This window comes from Egretta garzetta, unplaced genomic scaffold (assembly GCF_000687185.1).
Source record: "Egretta garzetta isolate BGI_Z169 unplaced genomic scaffold, ASM68718v1 scaffold132, whole genome shotgun sequence".
NCBI lineage: Eukaryota > Metazoa > Chordata > Aves > Pelecaniformes > Ardeidae > Egretta > Egretta garzetta.
This window is the reverse complement of record NW_009258892.1, coordinates 149,772-170,688: the sequence shown is the minus strand read 5'-3', so window position 1 is coordinate 170,688 and position 20,917 is coordinate 149,772. Positions and strand designations below refer to the sequence as shown.

General features: G+C 41.1%; 1 protein-coding gene across 1 annotated transcript in view; it reads left to right on the top strand.

The window, feature by feature from the left end:
- ADHFE1 (alcohol dehydrogenase iron containing 1) overlaps positions 1-20,242 on the top strand; it is a 21,040-nt gene extending 798 nt beyond the window's left edge. Inside the window, 14 exon segments of the mRNA XM_009634107.2 lie at positions 107-197; positions 2,473-2,516; positions 2,685-2,738; positions 3,961-4,115; positions 4,283-4,479; positions 4,888-4,965; positions 6,085-6,190; positions 7,373-7,531; positions 8,669-8,767; positions 9,717-9,795; positions 9,952-10,048; positions 13,764-13,921; positions 17,645-17,771; positions 18,369-20,242. Of these exon segments, the coding sequence (XP_009632402.2) occupies positions 107-197; positions 2,473-2,516; positions 2,685-2,738; positions 3,961-4,115; positions 4,283-4,479; positions 4,888-4,965; positions 6,085-6,190; positions 7,373-7,531; positions 8,669-8,767; positions 9,717-9,795; positions 9,952-10,048; positions 13,764-13,921; positions 17,645-17,728 (1,401 nt within the window). The 3' untranslated portion in view covers positions 17,729-17,771; positions 18,369-20,242.
- The last annotated feature ends 675 nt before the right edge of the window (positions 20,243-20,917 follow it).

Sequence of the window (20,917 nt, the reverse complement as noted above, 5' to 3'; positions counted from 1 at the left end):
GGCCCCGGGGGCCGGCCGGGCCTGCCCGCACAGCCAGGCTGGGCTGGTAGGGCCCTCTGGGGCAGGGGGCGTGCTGGGCAGGAGCAGCTTCCTTCTTCTGCTTTAGTTTTTCCTATTAACCGTGCCTCTGGGTTTGGGGTTTTTTTGCCTTTTAACTAGGTGTCGGTGCCCGAGCCATTGCCACACATATTCCCAAGGTAAGACTTAGTTTGTGTCTCCAAAATAATTCTGGAGGAGACCGTGGCCCTGTAGAGCCCTACGTGTTGGTGTAACCTGGGTGCAGGTAACAGCTAGGAAGGAGACGCGTTTGAAGGGGGAGGTAAGCTGTCTCTCGTTTTGCAGCCATACGATGACAGTGGTTATCGGCAGAGAGATTCACCGTTGCCACGTAAGCTGCAGCTGATGCATCCTGTCCCTCCCTCCCCTTACCGCGAGGCACATTGATCGGAGTTTAGCTCCGGCTGCTACTACTGCTGTCATCACCTGAGCTATCTCAGCTTTAGATCTGCTCTTGAGGGAAAAAATAAGCATCTGTTACATTGGAAAAGAAACAGAAAGCGGTGTGGATAAAAAGGAGCTATATACAAAGGTCTGCTTTGGCTTGGGGAATGTAATCTCCATAGGCTTTTTATCAAGTCAGTCCTGAAAACACAGCTTACTTAGGCCAGGGTTGTGGAGTAACAGCAGGAGAGCTGCGCCGAGTGACCAAGTCACCCTGGGAGCAATTTCTGTTTGCATTGACTGTAGGGAGGCTATGGGAATAGCTATCTCCCTGCTGGTCAGTCTCCAGATCCAATAAAAACCAGTATTTTGGGCCATAATTTCAGGAATGTGTAATTCTGAGTGGCTTGGTTTCACGTGCCTTACTTAAGATGCTTTTAAAAGAATTACCATTACCATTTTACGTGTGGAAAAGCTAGATCTATGTTCAGATACTGATTCTGCCCAAGACCATCATACAGCAAGACAATAGCGCAGCTGAGAAATAGAATCTCATTCGTCTGCTTGTCTGCTTGATGACCTGCTCGGTCAATTCAAACTAAGCCCTCACTAAATATGTGTCTTGGTTATGAACCCTCTCTGTAAGTGTTAGGCAGCAATTGAGTCTATTACATAGCAAGATGATACCAGTTCAGTAAGTATCGAAATAGTGGGAATTGATTTAACAGCAACTGTAACAACAACAAAAAAATGTTCATTTTGTTTCTTGGAGGTGTTTGAGAAAGTAGTGCCATTTTTGAACTCGGTGAAATTCTTCCTGAAAGTTAAGTTTGGCTCAAGAATATAACGGCAGGGCATCTATTATAGTATCAGAAAGCAAGAGAGTAAATGGCTTGGACATGTTCTTAGCCTGTCAAATTAATGACTGAGAGTACAGCAGACTCAAACTCCAGGAGAGGTCAAACACATACAGCCTGGCAAGAGATGGCAATGAAAGAGTTGATAGCAGCTGGCCTGGGCTTGAATAGAACGTGCATAAAGGATTTTAATACATCTATGTGTTACTGTTGTGGGTCAGTGCTTCAGTGCACCCCAGAGTGTCTGCAAGACTTATTATCATGGATTCACTCATTGGATCTGAATCCAAATCGCATATTTTCAATTAATACAGCAGCCAGAAGGCATGACTTCAGCGGGAAGAGCAGAATGCCTCATCTGATCTTTTCTTGGAGAAGAATGGGCTGTTTCAGTTGATGCAGTTTGTTTCACTTTGTGGCAAAATCAGGGTATGCAAGAAATGGAGGGTTTTGTGGAAATTCCTGCAAGAATGACATGGTGGAGAGAAGATGTGACTGAAATACTGTCCTTATAAATACCTTCTCTCTTCTGCTAAATAAATTTGATAGTGACACACCAATTCTTATTAAAACTCTTGTTTATTATTAGCAATGCATGCAGTTTCTTAATTTTCAAGTAAGCAATTCAGTTTTACCTGCAAGTTCAGGACTAGGCAGAAGTAAAAAGTAGCGTAAATGCCTGTCAGTATTACTCTCACACGTACAAAAGATATTTTCTGTCCCGGTGCATTAGGAGGATGTCTCATGGATTTGTCTTAAAAGTTGTTCTGAAGGTTGTCATGCAGCCCCTACACCTCTCGACCTGTATGTAGCAGCCTGTGTTCTCTGCAGATACTCAGTTCTACCTGTTATGTGCTGTTCTGGTCTTTGCAAATGAATTCTTTGCAAACTTCCTGCTAACTTACTCAGTTTTTACACGAAGGAATTAATTCTTGAAAGAAGGAAAAAACCACTCTTGTTCTGCTGAATAATGTGGATCAAATTAAGTACTTGGATCATTTAATGTCGCGAACGACAAGGGACTAAATGGGTCACTGTTACCCAGACAAGCCAAGATGACCTGTGCAAATATATTAGTGATTTTAAAAGCAAAGGAATCTGTCAACTCTAGTACTGAGATACAGATTGAAGTCACTTTTTGTTCCCTAATTTTACTGTTTCATTTCCATTCCAGTCCCTGAACGGCCTACCCTGGGAAATACAGACTATGCATTTGAGGTAGATTTAATAATAAAATACATTTGTTTTAAAAGTAGTATTTTGTATACTTCCACATATGGCATTTGACAAATATTTACCTTAGTAAATATTTATATTTTTGACTGCTTGGGACTAGATGCCATTTCTCCATTTTTCCAGAAAAAATATGTTCTTTTATTTTTGTAGATGGCCATTTCGAACATCCGCTATGGAGAAGGAGTTACTAAAGAGATCGGCATGGTAAGCTTCCGTAGTGTAAGTCCATCACTGGTGAAAAGTTGTTTTCTGAAGGGCGGCTGGTGCTATCAACCCACTTTATAAGGGAAAGCTTATATATGGTGTGTCTGAATCTCCACTGCTTTGCAGTATGTGTGGTCATATAAATGAGCGTAAAGAGGTTGGAAAATACTGTTGAGTAAAGAATGGAAGCACGTTACATCGATACTGCTGTGGTATATGCGAGTATGTGAAATGCGGCTTAGTAGATAATAAGATCATTGATGATTTGCCAGGATTATGCAACAATATTTTTCTCTGACAGGGAATTTAATTCAAAAAGTTCTGAATCCTGGTGACCCACCAGGATTTTCTCAAGATCGCTTTTGTCTCTTCCAGTGTTCATTAAAATGAATCAGAGACTTTCCATTAAATTAGGTGGATATTCGTTCAGCTCTGAGTTTGCACTGTGAAAGCCTAGAATGTTTGTTTCAGCAGTGTGAGATGATTCACCTGAGTACATTGTTCCAGTTTGCCTTTGTCATTGGTTTTTTTCATTTATCATCCTTTCCCTCTCTTCTTCGCATTTATGGCATTAACAGTTTTCTTCTTTATTTTAAAATTTGTAAATTAATAGGTAGTAATTGCAGTTAAACAGAATTTCTGTCTTTAAACAGCATTAGGATTATTTAGAATTGCATGTTTTGTATAGCTATTATAACAATTAATTTAGCAAAGGTTAGGATGTGGTATTATTTTCCTTCTTGTTGCCATCTGACTTTGATTTTTCATCAATAAATTAATATTCAATATTAAATTTTCAAGATTTTAATGTCGTGCTCTGGTAAGCAGTTAGGGGAGACCTAATCTGTGAAAAAGACTTTATGTCACAGGAATTGGGTGGGGAAAAAAATATTATGAAAAAATATTTTACATTTTACTGTAGTCTTAAGTGGTTCCACGTCTTTTCACTTGTTCAATATCTTTATCATTAGTTTTCTTCTGTCATAAGACTTCAACTATAGAAATTTGGCAGCTTTATGCTGTTTTTTGCATCCTATATGTATGTGGTTAATCCTCTTTTTCTTTAGCTGATACTGTTGCAAAAATTTCACAACAACCAGCTATTTTTAGGTCAAGGTTTTTATTATTATTAAATGGTTCAGTTGTTTTGGATTAGTATTTAAATAGTGCAGTGTATGATTTTATACCAGTTGTTTGTTTTTAAATTTCATTGTTATTGTAGGACCTGCAGAACCTTGGTGCTAGAAGAGTTTGTTTGATGACAGACAAAAACCTTTCCCAACTCCCTCCTGTAAATGCCGTACTGAATTCCTTGGCAAAATGTGGTATAAACTTTCAGATGTATGATAACGTCCGGGTGGAGCCAACAGACCAAAGGTACTACTTCTGACAGTGCACTTCCCAAAGTAGTGCCTAGGCTCTCACAGCATGCAGTACAGCTGTTTAAACACCTCCTCATGGCCTGTACACTGGTCTTAATAGTTAGTTTCTCTATGTGCTGTTTTTCCTCCTGACTAATTGGAAAGCTTTTCTTGTTTTCCAAGTTTCCTGGATGCCATTACATTTGCTAAAAAGGGAGAGTTTGATGCCTATGTTGCTGTTGGAGGTGGGTCTGTAATAGACACCTGTAAAGCTGCCAACTTGTATGCGTCTAGCCCTACATCAGACTTCTTGGATTATGTCAATGCTCCTATTGGGAAAGGGAAGCCTGTCACTGTGCCCCTCAAACCACTTATTGCAGGTAAAGCAGGAGGGGGACGGGCATGGAGGGTGAGGGTGAGGGCTAGGGCTAGGAGAAGGGGAGTCATTCTACACTCTGTATCATATTTCTACAGAAATCAGTTTACCGTGACTGTTTCACTTTCCTTTGGGCTTACCTCTGCTGTAGTTGTATTCAGCAGAAATTTTGCTATTTGCTTCAGTGGAAGTAAAATCACAGTTTTTGTCTTTGGTTTGTCTTGTTTAGTTGAGTTCAACTCCTTTTCCTGAGAAAAGAGATCAGAGTGGCAGTTTCTCTTTGACGTGCTCGCTTCAGATCAGGGATACCTCTGAGATTCTTGGTGGCATTACTATTGTGTGTCTTATTTATCTATTTTGCAATATTATGTATTGCTTACTATTTGTTGTTATTCCCATTCTTCCTTTTAAGTTCCTACGACAGCTGGAACTGGAAGTGAAACCACTGGTGTTGCCATTTTTGACTTCAAAGAACTAAAAGTAAAAACCGGTGAGATTTTTTTTCTGTCTGCTGTTCAAGACAATTGCTTTTCCAACGTCTTCATTGTTTCCCTGCCTTGAAAGAAAGGGATACCGCATGTCATTTGTTTGATTCTGCTGCCACAGGCAAATTTGAAGAGCTTAAAGGTTTCCTTCTTGAATTAAATTTATAGCATATTAACATAATGAAATACCTATGTTATACAGTGGATTATAGTTTGAAGGCAAAACAGGAAAATAAAATCTTTCATGTTCTCAAATGGCAGAAAATGTTAATTGCAAAGGAAATTTCTACTTACATTCAGGGTCAACCAACTGTTCTTGATTTCCTCTGTATTTTTCTTTCTGCTTTTAAGACTTCTGTTTCTTTGTTGTGTAATTGCAACCAAATGTTCTTTTTCCTGACTTTAGAAACCTCAGGCCTGAGATGCTCTGCAAGCGAGGGGCACTGTCTTCCTTTGGCCTTTCCATCCCTGGCAAAAAAAGATTAAGGCTAAAATGTCCTCTGAAGCTTCATAGCTGTTTTGAGGGTTTAGTTCTAAACGTGTGGATTTTATATGCCACACAGCACTTGGGACCCAAATGGGTGTACTAAGGAGCTCTGACTGTAGCTCAGAGTTTTCTAGTCTATATGTAGTCAATCAGTCTGTGTGTCTCTGTCTGTCTGTCTCTCTCTCAAAGCTACATCTGTGCCCCTTTAACCAACATATGAAGGCATGGTTATTACTGATGCTGAAGACAGCAATTAGGAATAGCAATTGAGTAGACACAAACCAGTCTTGCCCTCTAATTGTTCACAGTAGATACAAATCTAAAAATAATGTTGCAGATGCTGTTCAGCACAGGCATTTTGAAAGTATAGGCTGCTCAGGGAGGGTTACAAAGAGAGATAACATTGGTGTACTTCACTTCAGGTAACAGTCTCAAATCATATAACTCTCTTACAGGGACTTCATCATTAGTAAGACTTAGATTCATAGATACTTCTTACTTTCCCTTCTCTGTCTTTGCTTTTATCTTCATAGTTTCAAATAATTTCCCCTCATTATTGTTACATTTTGAACCTTAAGCTTGTCTTGTCCTATTTTGTTGCAAAAAATCCTAAACTCATTTTCCTCACATATTGCAGGTATTGCTTCAAGAGCCATTAAGCCAACATTAGGCATTGTTGATCCTTTACACACACTGTCTATGCCTGAGCGAATAGTGGCCAACAGTGGCTTTGATGTGCTTTGGTGAGTTTTCTGTGTAGGCTGCTACTTGAGTTTATTATGATTTTGTATTTTTACTATGATTGTAGAAAAAATACATTTTAGGAGCAGAAGAGGATGATCTTTTTTCTCCCTTTTCTGTTCTTGTTAAGGTGGTCTCCGTTATACTTTCCTCTTACTTAATTTCACTACCTCTCTCAGAATGTTTGGAAACAAATCACTCATTTGCAGAAATTTTAATGTTTTTGCAGTGCACTGGAGAAACTGTGTGCTTCCAGGATGGTTGTCAGGGGCAAGAGTCCAGGTGTCCCCTTTTTAAGAGATCATGTAGATGATTAATCACAGCTGTGACAGCATTAAGCATGTCTCACAGACATGGCAGGGAATAGAGAACAAGGATTTTTCTAATAAAAACCATGATGTGTCCACAAAAATTTGTGAAAGCTTGTGGGATGCTGGCAGGTCTTAGCCCAATTATGACCATCTTCAGAACCTCTCTCATAATGTGCTTTTCATTTGGCACAAAATTTTCATCATCTTAAACCTACAGCTTTTAACTGCACAAAATGCATAGAAGTTTCTATTTGGAGGGCCAGAGCTTACTTTGCTTTTGCGTGTTGTGTATATTAAAGTAATAGATGTATAATGAAACTGTGTGATTTCTCAAGCTTGGTGAAGGATCCTGAACTACAGTGTCTGTAATGGAACTGAGGCATTTATTCATAAATGAGAATCGTTTATCTGTAGTTTTGTACATCTGAACATAGGCACGCAGGCAGTGCCCCTTCTCTATGTAGTCAGATTCATGAGTGTCTGGGAGATGAGACTGTTGGCCGTTCCACTTAAAGGTCATACTCCTAATTTTTTAATGGTCAATACTTCTAAAAGAAAGGTAGCTTACAATGCTCCCAGTGCTAAAGCCTCCTACAGTTCCTGTCCTACAAAAAGGAAACGCACCCACTGCAGGTGCACAGTGCTCTTCAGTCAAAAGGATTACACCCCAAGATGCTAGTTCATCCAACCTAACTTTGTGGTGTGAGCTAATTGTGACTGTGTTTGGGTTGCCTTCTGTGTGTCTGTTGGAGAGCGAAGCGCTCTGGAGGTGCCCCCCCAGCATTCTTCCAGTTATCTCTAAGATTGTATTTCCATTTTTGGCAACTGTTAAACACCAGAAATGAGTAAGAACCACCTTCATTCAGTGGGCAGCAGGGCAGTAAAATGGAGCTTTCCCACTTAAATAATTCATTTTTTTAGCAGTCCCTGCCCTTCAAATCCAATTGACCGACCAGCTTACCAAGGCAGCAACCCCATCAGTGATGTCTGGGCTCTTCATGCTCTGCGCATTGTGGCTAAATATTTGAAAAGGTAACGCGTTTAAGAGCCACCCCCCTCACACTGTGTTCAGTCTTCAGTGCACAAAAAGGGATGCTTAGAAGAACTTGAATTTGGGGCTAAAATAAGGCAAACTATTCCATTAAACCTTCATTTTCTACCCTGGATTTCTCTTAAATAAAGCAAAAAGGTTTTCAAATTAAATTGTAAGTAAAATTAGGGTTACTAGGTTGTCTTGAGGAGGTAGCTTTTTAACGCCTCCGTAAATCTATTTTATAAGTCCTCAGTTAAAGGTATTTCAGTTAATATGGAAGCAGCATTCACATAATTTTTCAAGAATCCTCTGTCTATCATAGTATAACGGGAATATGTAACAAACTGAATGAAATACTGCTGGTGTAATATCTGTGACCTTCAGTGTAAATTAAGATTCTTATACATCCGTCAAGAAGGTAACCACATGTACTTATGAATGTGCAAAATTACTCATTTACTGAAAACTAGTTCATACTTAGAAGACTTTCAGTTTAGATTAAGTTTTGACTTAACTGGGAGTTGGTTTTGATCCCTACCAATAAAGTTGTAGCCTCTATACAGCTTTTGTGTACCATGTGCACTTCTATTAAAGATCAGTGGGGTTTTTTATAAAAGAAATTTTTCAGTACCTAGCTAGTCAAAGTAGTTGTTTATTGTTCCTGTAGAATCTATTAATGAGGCTTTCTCTCCGTGGTGTCAAACTACACAAGCAGTCTGATGCATAGGAAGGCAAGGAACCCTGTCCTCCTCCCGCACAGGTGGTGGGGACCAGAACACCACCTAATGAGATGGTGAGAAAGCTGGAGTGATCATTATAGCCATACATAGGATTGCCAAAGCTCCTAAGTACAATTGCTTAAACCACAACTGAGGTGAATACGGCTAAATTCACTCCATTTCCTCAGTTTTTAGAAAAGTGAAAGGAAACTTGCCCTTCACTGAACCAGTTCGGTCTACTTACTGATCCAGAAACAGGATTGTTCTCTGAAGTTTGAATTGATCCTATTTCCAGCATTTTTATCTCAGCTTATCTTAGAGGTTTCTGTCCATAAAGAAGCTTTCTCTCCCTTCTCCATCCTGAATTACCAATCTGTTTGTGAATTCACTGGTACCATTGTCTCCATTGGTGCACAGAGCCATCAGGAACCCTGAAGACCGTGAAGCAAGAGCCAACATGCACCTAGCAAGTGCTTTTGCTGGTATTGGCTTTGGCAATGCTGGTGTTCATCTCTGGTGAGTACAGAAAAATGCTAACCCCATCCGAGGTCAGCCTCTAGCTAGTATTTGTTTCAGAATGTGAAAGACATTGCTGCCTTTGTTGCTGAATATGTAATAAGACATTGTAGCGTGGCCTGTGATGCAGGAGAAGCTGTGTTGTGAGAAATTGATGGGCTCCTGGCATTTATGTGTATGAGGATTGTGTATTCTGGCTTGTGATACTCAAATCCGATCGTGAAAATTACAAAACATGGCCTTCTTTACCTTCTGTGATAGTAAAAACCATAGTTAGAAAAAAAAAAAGTCAACGGCATTTAAAATGTTGAATTTCATGCCAGCTGTTCTGCAGTGAGACAGCGATGAGGTAATCTTGTGCCATTCCTGAGCTGATGCAATTGTCTGTAAGTTTGTCTGTGCGGTAGGCATTCAGCAGGCTGAAATGAGCTGTGATTAATATTGCAAGGCAATGTAGTTTCATATGGGTGAAAATCTCAGAGAAGTAAAGCCTAAGCCTGAATTGCGTGGGGAAGTTATTAGCATTCATACTCTTCAGAGACCTTCCTTTCATTCCTTTTGTTTGAACAGATCCAGTCTTTAATTATATTTTTAAATTAATGTTTATTTTTCTCAAGCAGTGTGATCAGTTAGGGATGCAGATTGTGCTATTTTTGGCATATCTGTATTACTGTAGTAACTGAACATCTTTCAGTCCAGTCAGTGGAGTAATATAACTTCACACTCACAAAATAAGGAGGTACTGTTTTTCACAGCTATGTCCCTAAGGTGCAGAGGGGTGAGGGTTGTCTGTACCTAATATCCATACCATATCTATACCTAAATACCTTTTAAGTACCTGTACCTAGAGACTTGCATACAGAAGACTGACTGCACAAGGGACTGAACACAAATTTTCCAAATAGAAGGAGAGCTGCCCTAACCACTTTCTCTCTACTCTCTGTTCCAGCCATGGAATGTCTTACCCTATTTCTGGTTTGGTGAAAACTTATAAACCAAAGGATTATAATGTGGATCACTCTTTAGTGGTAAAACTTGGTTTATCTTTGTTTTCATATTATACATTTCAATTCTCTGTTATCTCACATTAATGAGCATTAAAGCACATTGAAGTTGAAAGTACATGTCTTGTTTATGTGATTTTATTCTTTTTTCTTCTTCTTCTTTTCATATTTCTTCCCCAGCCACATGGCCTTTCTGTGGTGCTGACATCACCAGCAGTGTTTGCTTTCACAGCACAGATACGTCCTGAGCGGCACTTGGAAGCTGCAGAGATACTAGGTAGGAATCTCTGTGCATAGAGCTTACTCAGACAAATGGAATGCTTTCCAAAAGGTCTTTCTGGGAGGGAAAAAAAAATGTGTGCAAGCAATTGTAGTTGGTTGTTACAGAGGTTTTAAGTTTAAAAAACAAGATTCTGGAGTCTGAATGAGTTACACATAATGCAAACTTAGGTAGAATAATGCTAAATTTTTGATATTGGATGGTGTAGTTAGAGAAGCAAGCTGCAGAAATCTGCTTCTTGGCTAGAAAAGTGGACAGCTGAAATTGACTGTAGATCTGTTACAAATCGGGAAACAGTAGCGGTGATTGGCATCTCTCTTGGTGCTTCATGGAGAGTAGTTACTTTAGAGTAGATACCATAAAACAAACCAGTACTCACGTGCATCTGTTACCTAAAAGGAAGCATTTTGCCTAACACATTTCCTGCTGTGGCAATGAATTAGGACAGTGATGCTCTGAGTCACTCCTGCTCTTTTTCCGTGGCACACAACTGTGGGTTTCGGTCTTTCTAATGTAGGCCCAAGCTTGTTTGTAGGTGTTGGGATTTCTCAGTGGCCAATGTCAAGGGAAAGTACGGAGTAGCTATACTGTGGGCACATTTCTGATGGCTCGGAAGTGGGTTAATGAACAAAGTGGCCTGCTCTGCTTCTTAGCAGAATAAAAGTAAATGCTGCAAGCTGACAGCTCATTTAAAGATTATCTTCTCACACAGTGCTTTGTTATGTGCATAACCCATCACCAGAAGGTGTCCTAAAGAAAGGATACCTCTTCCTTGCACCCCCAGCATGGCTGTGTGTGATAAACTACCTTTCAGTGACGTAATCTCGGAGCTGTTAGCAATCTAGCTGTGACAGCATGGCTCTGTGGTGGGCTAATTTATTTGTATCTAAGGTCAGGTTTTTTGCCTGCACTAGACTGCTTTGTAGCTAAACTGCTGCTGGTACCCATGCTCGCTAATGAGCAATCACAGTAACATGCACAGCAGTGCAGAGAGTAGAGAGAAAGTGGTTAGGGCAACTCTCCTGGTATTTGGAAAATTTGTGTTCAGTCCCTTGTATGGTCAGCCTTCTGCATGCAAGGCTCAGCATTCCGGTCACATGTATGATTTCCTTGTATAAGTAATCTGAAAGCACTGTGGGTTTCAAGGAAGAGTGGGACTTTTATATAGACAATGAAAATATCGCAGTATTTTAAAGAGGATGTAAAACAACATGATCAGAAAAAATACATTGGGGGAAAATTCCGTTTATTTTATAAATGTTGGCTATGAGGTTTGTTCAGCCTTCCTCCGAAGTATGCAGTCCTGCCTATTGTCAAAACCAGAATGCAAACCTAGTTGTAATCATATACGAAGCTACAAGATGTCTATGTTCATGTAGTAATAACATACAAGTCAACGTAGACTAAGAACATATTTCTGGATAACTGGCCAGCACAGCATGTCAGAGAATTTGACTGTGGCTCCTTGATTTTAATCCTTTAGGTTTTGTGGTATCAACTGCTGCCGTAAATTCTGTCTGTAAAAGCTCTATGTCGTGGTTTAATCCCAGTTGGCAACTGAGCACCACACAGCCACTCGCTTACTCCCCACCCCAGGAGGATGGGGGAGAGAATTGGAAGAATAAAAGTGAAAAAAAAAAAACCCCGCATGGGTTGAGATAAGAACAGTTTAATAATTAAAATAAAATAGTAATAATAATAATAATGATAAAAGAATATACAAAATAAGTGATGCACAATGCAACCACTCACCCACCTGCCAACCAATGTCCATCCAGTCCCTGAGCAGCGATTGCTGCCTCCCCCACCACCAACTCCCCCCTGCTTGCATACTGAGCATGACGTCATATGGTATGGAATGTCCCTTTGGGCCAGTTGGGGTCAGCTGTTCTGGCTGTCCCCCTCCCAGCTTCTTCTGCACCTGGCAGTGTATGGGAAGCTGAAAAGTCCTTGACTTCATATAAAAAACACTTAGCAACAACTAAAACATCAGTGTGTTATCAACATTATTCTCATGCTAAATCTAAAACACAGCACTGTGCCAGCTACTAGGAAGAAAATTAACTCTATCCCAGCTGAAACCAGGACACTGTTAATTTTCTCAATGGAAATTTAAACTATATTATTGTCTGCCTTGCTGTAAAGGGACTCTGCCAAAAACACGTCATGTGGAATTGAATTTGTCAATTCCCACCTGGGGTGTTTACTTCTGATTCCAGTCCAGAGTCCAACTGACTACAGTAGCTGATTCAAATCTGTCATGTTGCCAAATGCAGTGACTAAGAAGGTATTTTATGACATGGAGCAGATTACTAAATAGTTATGTTGTGTGTATGTACAGCTGTGAATTTGGGTACAGCCAGAAAAAGCTTAATACCTCCCTGGGTGGATTCTTAAACAGTTGAAATAGGCGTGCATGTGGCCAGAAATTTTCTAAGCACAATCAAAGGCTGATATATGCTTTAGGTTGAGCAAAAAGTACTAGAACTATAGCAGTATTTTAAAACTGCCCTTCACATTTACTGTCCCTTTTTTTTTTTTCCTCCTCCCTTTCCCTTTTACTTTACGATCTGAAGATACTGGATTTATGTCCCAGTTACTCCTCTACAGCAAAACCCAGGATAGACTCAGACTGCATGGCATAATCCCAGTAGCACAAGACTTTGTACAAGAGCCTGTCATACCTTATTTATCAGTTTCTGCCAGACATTCTCAATCACAGTACTGCCAGTCTTACTACCCTCAAATGAGCTTGTTGGTCTCCTGTTCACTTAACCCCCGTTGAATGTTACACTGAACTGCGTGAGGATCACAGAAAATATTTTTCCTGTAGCTATGTTGTGCTCTTACTCATCTCCCAGTATGGCACTTGGACCTAGCATAGTTCTGGTGTAACATCACTGAGGTTACAGAGAGAACAAATTTAGCTCAGGCTACTTTGAAAAGAAATCATATGGAGGAACCTGTGTCTTCTATCTGGACAAGTTTTTGTTACTACTTTTAATTAAGTCCTGACTATTCATTGAAGGAGGGGAAGCAAGCTATTCTGTAAGAAATACTGGTAATTTTGCAGTTTATATTGATGCTTTCATAACTGTTCAGTAGATGTTTCAGTGATACAAATTCCTCCTCTTCAGTTCCACGTTATCCTACACAGGTCAGCACATATTCAAATAGCATTAAGTTTAGGTTTTACTTAACCCCTTGAAGACCGCCGTGCCATCTCCTCTTTCTCAGCCTATGTGCTGTTGTCCTCTCTTTGAATGCGAAACTGAACAGAATAGTCAGTGGTTTCCATGTCCTCTAGATGTCAGCAAACTCAAGGCCTTAAAATAAAGTTAGCGTTTGGCACGCTGTCCATAAAAATAAATACCATTGACGTTCATGCGTTAGCTTCTTTCCTCCCAGCAGTTAGTCAGACCGAAAAGTGCTTCTCCCTGTAAGCACAGAGGGAAAGGAAGTTAACCTCATGTGGCAGTTAGTCATTCTGGCAGCAGTTACCTGCTTCTCCCAATCTTGTTTTATTTCACCTTTCACAAACTATTCCAACTGTAAAATGAAGACTGATTCCTCTTTCTACTTCGTGTTGTTTTTAGGGCAGTCACTGTTATGTATGGATATGTATTCAGCTGATATTATGATTAAATTAAGTCCAGAACAGGCTTCCTCCTCTCTCTCCACCCTACAGTCAAGGCATTATGTCTTATTTTAGGAGCTGACATCCGCACTGCCAGAATCAAAGATGCGGGGTTTATTTTGGCAGACACACTCCGGAAATTCCTGTTTGATCTGAATGTTGATGATGGCTTAGCTGCAATTGGTTATTCTAAAGCAGACATCCCTGCGTTAGTCAAAGGCACTCTGCCTCAGGTAAGACAGAAAGCAAAACAGTTTTTCTTGTCAAATAAAAAGAGCAGATTTCTGAAAAATCAGAAGTGTTTCTTTTCGAGCAAATTTTATTTCTGGTCCTACATGAAAACAATTAAAATGGAGAAGATTATGGATAGTCAACTGTGTTTTGTTTCTCTGCACAGTTTAGGTTTTTCTTTTCAGTGAGATGGAGCGCATGCTGCAGTCTGTTCTTCACATGGATTCAGAATGGCTAGGTGTATGGGTTTGGTTTTTTTTTAAACATCACATTTTTAAAAAAGAGGATGTTTTTCACAGGCCTTTGATCTTTGTAGAAGATACTGCTTTTTCATAACTGTCTCTGTTAATTATGTATGCAGGATGGGTTATAGATAAAGCCTTAATACCGAGTGCTATCTGGTAAGAATGATCGAGCTGCATTAAACTTTTCCATATTGAGAAGTTGCACTTGTCTTCCCAGATGGCTTTTTTGTTCCATTGACCCCTATCAGAATTTGAAATAAGGTCCCCTGGGATGATACAGATTAAACTTGTAATACCCTTTGTTGTTTCAGTGCTCACAAAGACACTGCAAAAAGCAACACACCACTCCAAAAGCAAAATCCAGTGTCTTCCTTGTAAAAAGACAGTTTGATTCATATGCTGTGGACTGTTCTGTCCACTTAAGATTTATTTCCACCAAGTAGTAGCAAGGGAAATAAACACTACAGAGAAAGTGAAAATTTTGTGGGCTGAAAGGTTACTCACTTTTTACAGCGGTACCTTTTACCATGTCTCGTTCTTCTCATTCATAAATCTGAGAGCAACTTGTAGCAGAGGGTAGATGTTAATATTCCTGTTTTATACCTGAGAAAATGACACAAAGGTGCAACTATTTTGGATCACACACAACAGAGCAGTGGCAAAGTCAGGAAGAAAACCCAGCTGAGCTCCCTTCAAATAGGTTATGCATGCAAATTGTCATGAGGCATTTTGGAGTTTTGTTTTGATAAATATGTTCCTTTAAAACAATTAGGTTTGGGTCATCACAAGCACAACATCTCACTGAAGGCATGTTTTGTGTAGCTGGGGGAGGGTTCTTCACCAAAAGATGTCAAAGGGGTTTTTTGTTTGTTAGCTTAGCTCAAATTGACTTTTAATTCATTTACTGTCGTCTCAGGGCATTGATGATTAATTGTATTGTGTAAAATGAGATGACCTAATAGTTTCTCAAACCTCATTTTTGTGTATGAGATGTAGCATGATGAAAATGTACTAGTGTTCCTTAATAGTCCATTATTACCCAGAGGGGTAGTCCGAACAGTTTAATCTTTGGTATATTTTTTTCTTTGCATTTTGCAGTGGGTTCTCTTTGGAATACAGCACTGACCCATTCACATCGGCAAGGCAGTGCAGTGCAGTAGTGATAGCACTGATAAGTGTGCAGGGTATATTCCACACTGTGAAGTGCAGGCTGCAGGAAAACAAAACCTAAGCTATTCTTAACTGCTGAGATTTGGCGTGGGAACTCTCCTGGGATCAACATTTATACTTGCAGTTAAAACAGAATTTTATTTTCCTGAGTCTACTGAAATTGATTCTCTTTACAGACAGCAGTGAGTCTAGCAAAGAAGATGCTGTCCCAAGGGCTAAGGTGGCTGGCCCTGTGATGGTGTTTGAGGGGAGATGGGGAGGACTGAAAATGAGAGATGGAAATGGAAGAGCTGTTCTCTAGCCCACCCACCCCCTGCAGACATCCCAGAGGCAGCCGCAGTGAGGCTGAACCACTGATGAGCCAGGAGCTCATTTTTGGCACCACACCAGCGTGCACTGAGTCAGACTGGGTGAGCTGGGGCCTTCCTGTCTGAGCACCAGCAAACACCAGCAGGCCCGTGCAGAAGGAGCGCTGGTGCCTCTATGTTGAGGCATACAGGAGGAGCATCTGTTTGCAGCCTTCTGTTGATACAGCTGGGAAATGCTACCGTCCGTCAGGGTGATCCTCTCCTCTCGCTCCATGTGACTTTACAGATAACGCTGCCCATCTTGGTGGACAGAGCTGCAAAACTGTAATTTGGCCCAGCGTGTCCTAATACAAGCCTGATGAATTTACTGAATACTTGAGCACTGAGTTGTTATATTTTGCATATTGTGAGTCTGAAAAAAACCCAGGATACTTTTGCCCTGGTGCCGTTTGAATTTTCTGTTTGGTTTCAAAACTGCATAGAAGAATCTTACCCTTTTCTTTGGCTGGATCTATCTGCGTAGCAGTGCTGGTCAGGGATGGGGAAAGAGGTGTCATTTGATTGCCACTGCTGCACCAGCAAAGCTTCTGGTGTAGCTAAGGTTATGCACGCGAAGCTACGCTTTTCAGACTCCTCGCAAGCCCGTGCTAACCATGCTGAGCATGATTATGAGCTGTGAATATCTCACAGCTGACTTCCTCGCCACGCTAGACCAATATTTCACATGCTAAGTTCACAGTGCGGTGGCCTCTCTTGCTGTGTAACCACATCCAGCCCGTCCACAAATCGCAGCCCCGTGGGTTGGGAGGGAAGCGGAGCGGCTGCAGCGTTGCACTGCGGCGTTGGGCTGCAGTGGCGGCGTGTGCTCTGCTCGGGAGGGCATCGAGCTGAGCCTCCCCCCAGGCAGGGGGCTGGAGGAGCCCCCTCCCCAGCATCCCACTCGGTGCAGGAGGCAAGGCCCCTAGCAAATGGCATCTGCTGTCCCGCGTGGGAAAAAGGGGGGAAAAAAATGAGAGATTTTACTGGGACAGCCTCTTTCACGAGAGAGATATTGAAACCGGTTGTAGCAGAAGAAAATCCGGCTTGCCAAAATGCACCGCAGTCATCTAAAGATAACGCATTCCTAGCGTAGGCCTTGGCCTCTGTCTTTGCAGATGTTTGTAGCTCTCCCCCATCTTTCAATAAAATGTTAAAATCACTGACTGCTGAAAGCACAAAAGTACTAATCACAACCAGTAGATTAATGTTAAGCCCTTTCAGCCAAGCGTTCCTGCCGTAACTGAGTACCTGCGCTAGTACAGCTCCTCGTCCTCACTAGCCTGGGGCTTTCCTGAGTCGCCATCCCTGCCCTTGTGGTTATTTTGTCAAGCAGAGCAGTGAAGCGTATACCTGAGTTTCACTTCAGTCAGTGGGACTTCAGCACCCGAAAATTCTGTTGAATCACCATCCAAATGAAGACCAACCGCAAGTATTTTGAATTCTGATTCCAAAGTATCAGGCTACTTATTAAGCAGTTTCACTACCGTCCCTTGCTGTGTCTCTTTTTTTGGAGCCTGAGTCGCAAGCACTGCTTACTCTCCCCATCTCTGGCAGTTCCTGGGCTTTGAGAGATGATGTCTTTTGAATACCTTGGTCCCTAAAAATTGACCTCCTGGTTCCAATGCTGGCAAATGAGTTTTAAAATGGACTGTGTTCCCAGGATACTACCCACTGCTGTGCTGACATCTGTGACTGACAAGACCCGTATTTGAAGTACTTTACTTTGCAACTAAACTGCATTTTAATCTTGCTTCTGTGTATTTAATTATAGGCAATTTAAACTATTATATTCTTGAAAATACTGTAGAGTTGATGATGCTTCAACCTTAATTACTTTATTACTTATTTGCAAAACCTTATTATTCTCTGCGAAGGACGTTAATACAAAGGCCCACAGTTCAGCTACTGTTTGATTAATTTTATTGGCGACCTTCTGCAATCCAGTTTTTCTTTTATCTTACAGGAGCGAGTGACTAAACTATCACCACGTCCCCAAACAGAAGAAGACTTATCTGCCCTCTTTGAGGCTTCCATGAAACTTTATTAGCTTGAACATTTTGTTCCGAAGTGTGCTCTATTCTAACACAAAGGTAATTTCTTATAGATATGGGGCTGAATTTGTTTAGAGAATGGAAGAACTCGTGTGTCTTTGACTTCTGTTCCATTGTACGCTGCCAAAAGGTCAAGTAATTCATCTTTAACTAAATAGTGCTCTGAAGTGAAGGCTTGACTGTGGCTTTTTTTCTTGCTCAGTAGCCAGCAGTATTAACTTGCATAAAAGTTGGAGCAGACTTCTCGCTTTACTGAAGGCTTTTTTGTGCTTTAGGGGTGGTCAAAGGTGGAAAAATGTTTTAAGGGATATTCAAAAATATTTTAGAAATTATTGTTTTTATTAAAATTGTCTGTGATTTTGTTTTAAAAGGTCATGCTATTTAAGAAATAATTGGGAGCATTTTTAAATAGGGGAGTTACCTTGCGGAAAATGTCAGCTTGCTATAGTCTGTTCCACTTCATCATCTTTCTACCCTCTGGCTTTGCTGAGAAGGCTGTTCAACTGGGGTACTTTCTGTTGTTTGGTTAAGGAAAAAAACAACACAATTCATACATGTTTGGAAAAGGCTTCCTGAAAGTTTGCTTTGTCTTAAAATCTTGACGTGTATTGTCAGGTGTTTATCTTTCCTTTTAAGATCTATATGAAGCGTTCATAGGAGGAGCAGAACCAGAGCAAAGCATGGCTACAGGCTCAACAGGGAACCAGGTTAACAGCAAGACATCACTCATCATGGTCAGTTTGTCTCTGTGAAGGCAACAGCTCCCTTTCCTGCTGCTGATGTTCTGTGGAAAGAAGCGATCAGCTCTGTATCTTGCTCTTCTGTGAAGCAATTGCTTCTGCTGAGCTCCTGCAGGTGCTGTCACTCAGAGCGCAGCCACCAGCTTAGGGAAGTGGCAGTGTGCTGTGGTTCAATATTAAAAAGTGGTGGTGTAGCATATGGCTGCACAGTGCCCCACTGGGAGCACTGGTTAAATGTGGGAATGAGTGTGCACGTTCAGAGCAGTTAACCAGCTGGTTGACTGTCAACTGAGAAAGGGAAGTGGGAAAGGGAGAAATGAAACTAAAATTTTAATACTATTTTTCTTTTTTTATAAAGTGCACATGGTTGTGTGTACAGTTCATTTAAATCAGAATCTGCTTCATGTGGGACCCTTTCAGTATCTGATTCATGCAGCTACCACAGCATAAGACAAACGTGACAAGAGCCCCATAACTTCTGACATGCTTATTTCTTTCTGCTAGGGAGGGAGCACTTTTCAGTCACCCAGTTGAAGTAGGAGGCTCTATACTTACACCTTTGCATTCTTGTGTTTGGCTGATAAAACTAGTGCTGTCCTGAAATCTTGAGGACGGATGTCTACTGGGTATTGACATTGGACCTGTTTTAATGCTAAGTTAAAATGGGTGGGTGGATACTGGTTGAAGACTGGAGATTTTCTTTTTAACCACAGAATGGGTTTAGTGGCTGTAGGGATGGTACTGCCAGTATGCCTCAGCCTGTGCTGGGACACACATTTGATTTCCATGTCCTTCTGAGTCTTGTCCTCTTCTGAAATCGCCCACAAGAACCTCCATCACGAAGGCTAATGTTGTAATAGCAAGGGGTGGGGGGTTCACTTTATCATATTGTGCAAAGCTGCCATGTTTGAAAAAAAACTTTTTGTCAACCCTTTTTGTATATCATCTTTTGGCCTATTTCATCTTTCCACTCCTGCCTTTCTCCAGGCTGTGGTAGCAGTACAGAGTCCTGAAGAGAGAATCTTCTTTCCAGGAACCTAATTCATGGCAGGCATGCTGTGTTTGGGGAGAATGTACTTTCTGGGGAACTAAACAGCACACGGGTTTCATCACTGCAGCAGAGCACTTTGATGGGCCAGTTAGGAATGTAGGGTATTTCCTTACAGCACACTTTTTATTTGCCATTTATGCCAGTATGGCAGTTACTAGCAGGCTGCATTTTCAACTGACAGAACCTTGCACTTAACTTCCTATACCAGGTAACCCGGAGCTCTTGCTAGTTTTTAAGTTAAGCTTCCCCCCTACCCCGATATAGTAGGTTTTATCCATATTTCATGGATGAGACAAAGGGTTTGATATAATGCTTAACCCAACATAAGCAGATGGTGCTGTAAGAAGGGCCATTTCTCTTTCCCACCCCACTTTGGCAGCATCGGGGTCTTTGACTGGCTTAAACTGGTTGTGAAATCCCACTTATTGGACATCAGCTACACAAACATTCTCCCACCACCAATCATTAGTTACTAGTGGAAATTTTCTGAGGAAAATTCAAGGGAGCTCAAGCCACCCCACAGTGCTGTCTTTCAAAGAGTGAATGGTGTGACAGGGAGTCATTCCCTGGCTCCCAGAGAGTGGTAGTTTTATTCACAACTGATGAGTTACCAGGGGTTTTCATGTATTATCTTAGTAAATTACACTCTGCTGAGAAAACCTATTTGGTTAAATATGTCTGTATCTTTGAACACGCCTGTTTTGTGCACATGAGCCTGGCATTTAAAACATTCTATGATTCTATGATTTATATGGGGAGCTGGGGTGAAACTGTAATTGTGAGCGCCCGGCGGTGGTTGGGCACGTGCGTGAAACCTAGGCAGCTTGTTCTTGTAGCTCCTGCCACTGCTCTGTTACTCGAACCCTCCGTCACGTATCTGTCACTGCCTTTCGATGATACTGGAATGCAAATAACCAATAATACTGTATGTGCTATAAACAAGCTTGTTTGAAAGTGTTTGAGAGATGAGTGTTTAACTCTGTCATGTTAACTTCAATCTTATAAATTAACTATGAGCCAAAACCACTGAGAGAAAGTAGCCTTTCACTAGCTTCCCAGAGCATGATGACTCTTTCTGCAACGTCGTTTGCCTGCTGAGCTTGGCGCTGTGCAGGCAAAATCACGGTATCGTGGATGACAACCGAGAGCAATGTTAGAGGCGTTCCAGAAATAAAAGCACCCGAACTGCTGCACGGTATTTCTGTGAACATTTCAGAGGCTTTCTGCACACATTCCTCTGCGTACATGTTTATAAGTATTATTACATATTGCATGACAACACTACCAGTCCTTGTACGTCAAACTTTTTAGTAGTAGGGCTTGATTGTGTCCCTCCCTCTTCCTTATGGAGTCTGAGACTTAACTTACTGTCTTAACTAGCTGTAACTATAGAA